Source organism: Temnothorax curvispinosus, unplaced genomic scaffold, assembly GCF_003070985.1.
Source record: "Temnothorax curvispinosus isolate PA1 unplaced genomic scaffold, ASM307098v1 QBEX01001049.1, whole genome shotgun sequence".
Lineage (NCBI taxonomy): Eukaryota > Metazoa > Arthropoda > Insecta > Hymenoptera > Formicidae > Temnothorax > Temnothorax curvispinosus.
Genome location: NW_020210829.1, coordinates 1 through 2,463, shown reverse-complemented (window position 1 = coordinate 2,463; position 2,463 = coordinate 1). Strand labels below are relative to the sequence as shown.

Below are 2,463 nucleotides of genomic sequence, written 5' to 3'. Positions count from 1 at the left end.
TTCCCCCTCCCCCTCCCCCGCGGCGCCCGAAACACGCGGTTCCCCCCCCCCCCTCCCCCGCGGCCCCCCCCCCCCCCCCCCCCCCCCGCAGTCCTTTTCCGCCCCTCACCCCCCCTCGGAGCCCCTGGGGTAGAACCGGCCTACCTTTCCTACTGTAGAGATTGATCACTGCAGAAACGTAAGAATAACCAGCACGCTCAAGAACTACGTAACGGTATCGTCCGACAGAAGCGTGATCCTGCGAAACGCGGGTTGGGAACCACATAATAACCCCAACGGATACTTCAATTTCTGTGTACCGCTCAACCTGTTACTGGGATTTTGCGAGGATTACAAACGCGTGGTGATCAACGCTCGTCACGAATTAATCTTGATACGATCGCGCACCGACAACAATTGTCTGGTGGGAAGTCTCGCGTTGAAGCCTACTGTCAAACTACTCAAGATACAGTGGCGAATGCCTCACGTGGTATTGAGCGAGGTCAACAAGCTGTCGATGCTGCGCGCCTTGGAAAACGGACGATATCTAAGTATGGGTTTCCGTTCGTGGAATCTGTACGAATATCTCCTGTCGCAGAACACGACCAAGCACTCGTGGGCCATTAATACCGCGACTCAGCTCGAGAAACCGCGATACGTCTTCGCTCTGCAAACGGGTCGGAAGAACGTCATGTCCGCGGACACGAGCCGATTCGACGACTGCAAATTGACCAACGTGAAACTCTACCTAAACTTGGAAGTCTATCCGTACGACGATTTGAATTTGGACTTTGGTAAACACAGATGGGCGATTCTCTACAATATGTACGCGCGTTTCTGCAAGGGCTATTACGGATACGAATATCTCGAGCCGAGTCTCACCGTTTCGACTTTTCTACGTAACGGCCCGTTCGTGATCATCGATTGCTCTCGACAAAACGAATCCGTCAAAAACGCCACCGTGGATGTCAGACTAGAATTTGATTGCATGGAGAACGTACCGTCGAATACTTCCGCGTACTGTCTCATCATACACGATCGCGTGATCGAGTACAATCCGTTGACCAACGTAGTGCGCAAAATAGTCTGAGTGTTCGCGGCAACGTCGACGAAAATTTTCTCTCTCTTTAACTCCCGGTACAAATTTATGAGAGGGGAAAAAGAGGAGCAGAATATAAAAATCAGAGTGTCGCGAAACGCGCGTCATTCCTCTCGATTCACGCATCGAAGAAAGAGAGATATCTCTTCATGCCCGCACCAACGTTCGTCGACCTGCAAGGTTTCGTCGTCGGGATGAAATTTGTCGTGAAGGAGGTGGCGGTGCTGAGAAACGGGGCCGTTCTGGCGCATTACATCTTTACATGCCCCATGCCGTGGAATCTCCTCACAAAATCCGACAAATCGTGCGCTTCCTGGTTGATTCGCAATCACCATGGATTACGATGGGAAGACGGAAACGTGCCGTACAGCAAGATGAAGCGTTTAATTACGTCGGCCGTGCTCGGTGAGGAAAAGGACAACAACGATGACGACGACGACGACGACGACGACAAGATGCCGACTCTCGTGTACGTCAAGGGATGTCAGAAACGAGAATGGCTGGTGGATCTGCTTGAAAATAAAGCGAGAAAAAACCTAAACATCGAGACTCTGGATGCGGATTACGAAGATATCGAATCTTTAAATATTCTAGATGCTACCAATACTATGCGATGTGGAAAACACGTTAAGAATTGCGCGTTGCAAAATGTATTAAAAATATTTAACTGGTGGTCGAAACGCCAGAAAAAATTGTCATCTTTTTAAAAAATAAATTTTATATGTATGTATGTGTAAATTTTACAATGTTTTATTTCCTTTCCCCCATTAGTCGATAGTGTACAAAATTAAAGAATAAGTAGGTGTACGTGACGAATTCTAACTCGATAGCTTCGAGGGGGGTATCAGGTTTCAGCGAACATGTCTGTACATGTTTCGCGGTTGATGTCATGCGGAAGGGAGAGGGGGGGAAGGATACATCTTAATAAAAAAAAAACATCCTACCTTAGTCCCCTTTCCTAAATTTCAGAGCGCTGATTGGGCGTTCCAGAAACATTAATTTCCCCCTCCTTTATCATAGTTTTGGAAGTTGCCGCGTATATTCGATTAATTTTATACGATTAGTCTCGTATCGACTGCTTGTGCGAACGGTGTTCACTTCTCATATCCGAGAGAAAGAATGTATTCCGTTGAAGGAAGCAACGGCGGTAACAGCAGTGGCAGTAGACGTTGAATTATTACGTACCGATTCACGATGATGATGATGAAACTCCATCGTACGAGAACAAGTGTAACAAGTAAGTTTTTTCGTTTTTTTCTTAAATTATAAAGCTTTATATTTTTTTAAATTGCAAATTATAAATTGTATTATTTTTTTATTACTAATTTCGTTATTTTTTACAGCATTTCGTTGAAGCGTCGCGCGGTTCGTATACTCAGCAGACG

The 2,463-nt window shown here is 46.5% G+C and overlaps 1 protein-coding gene across 1 annotated transcript; it reads left to right on the top strand.

Annotated features, from left to right (window-relative positions):
* The first annotated feature begins 457 nt into the window (after positions 1-457).
* On the top strand, positions 458-1,069 carry LOC112459642. Its single transcript, XM_025023851.1, has one exon. The coding sequence runs from the start codon at positions 458-460 to the stop codon at positions 1,067-1,069; it is 612 nt and encodes a 203-aa protein (XP_024879619.1).
* Positions 1,070-2,463: the final 1,394 nt, after the last annotated feature.

What these genes read in the sequence shown, in the direction of transcription:
- LOC112459642 (XM_025023851.1), top strand. Translation starts at nt 458, where the DNA reads ATGCCTCACGTGGTATTGAGCGAGGTCAACAAGCTGTCGATGCTGCGC.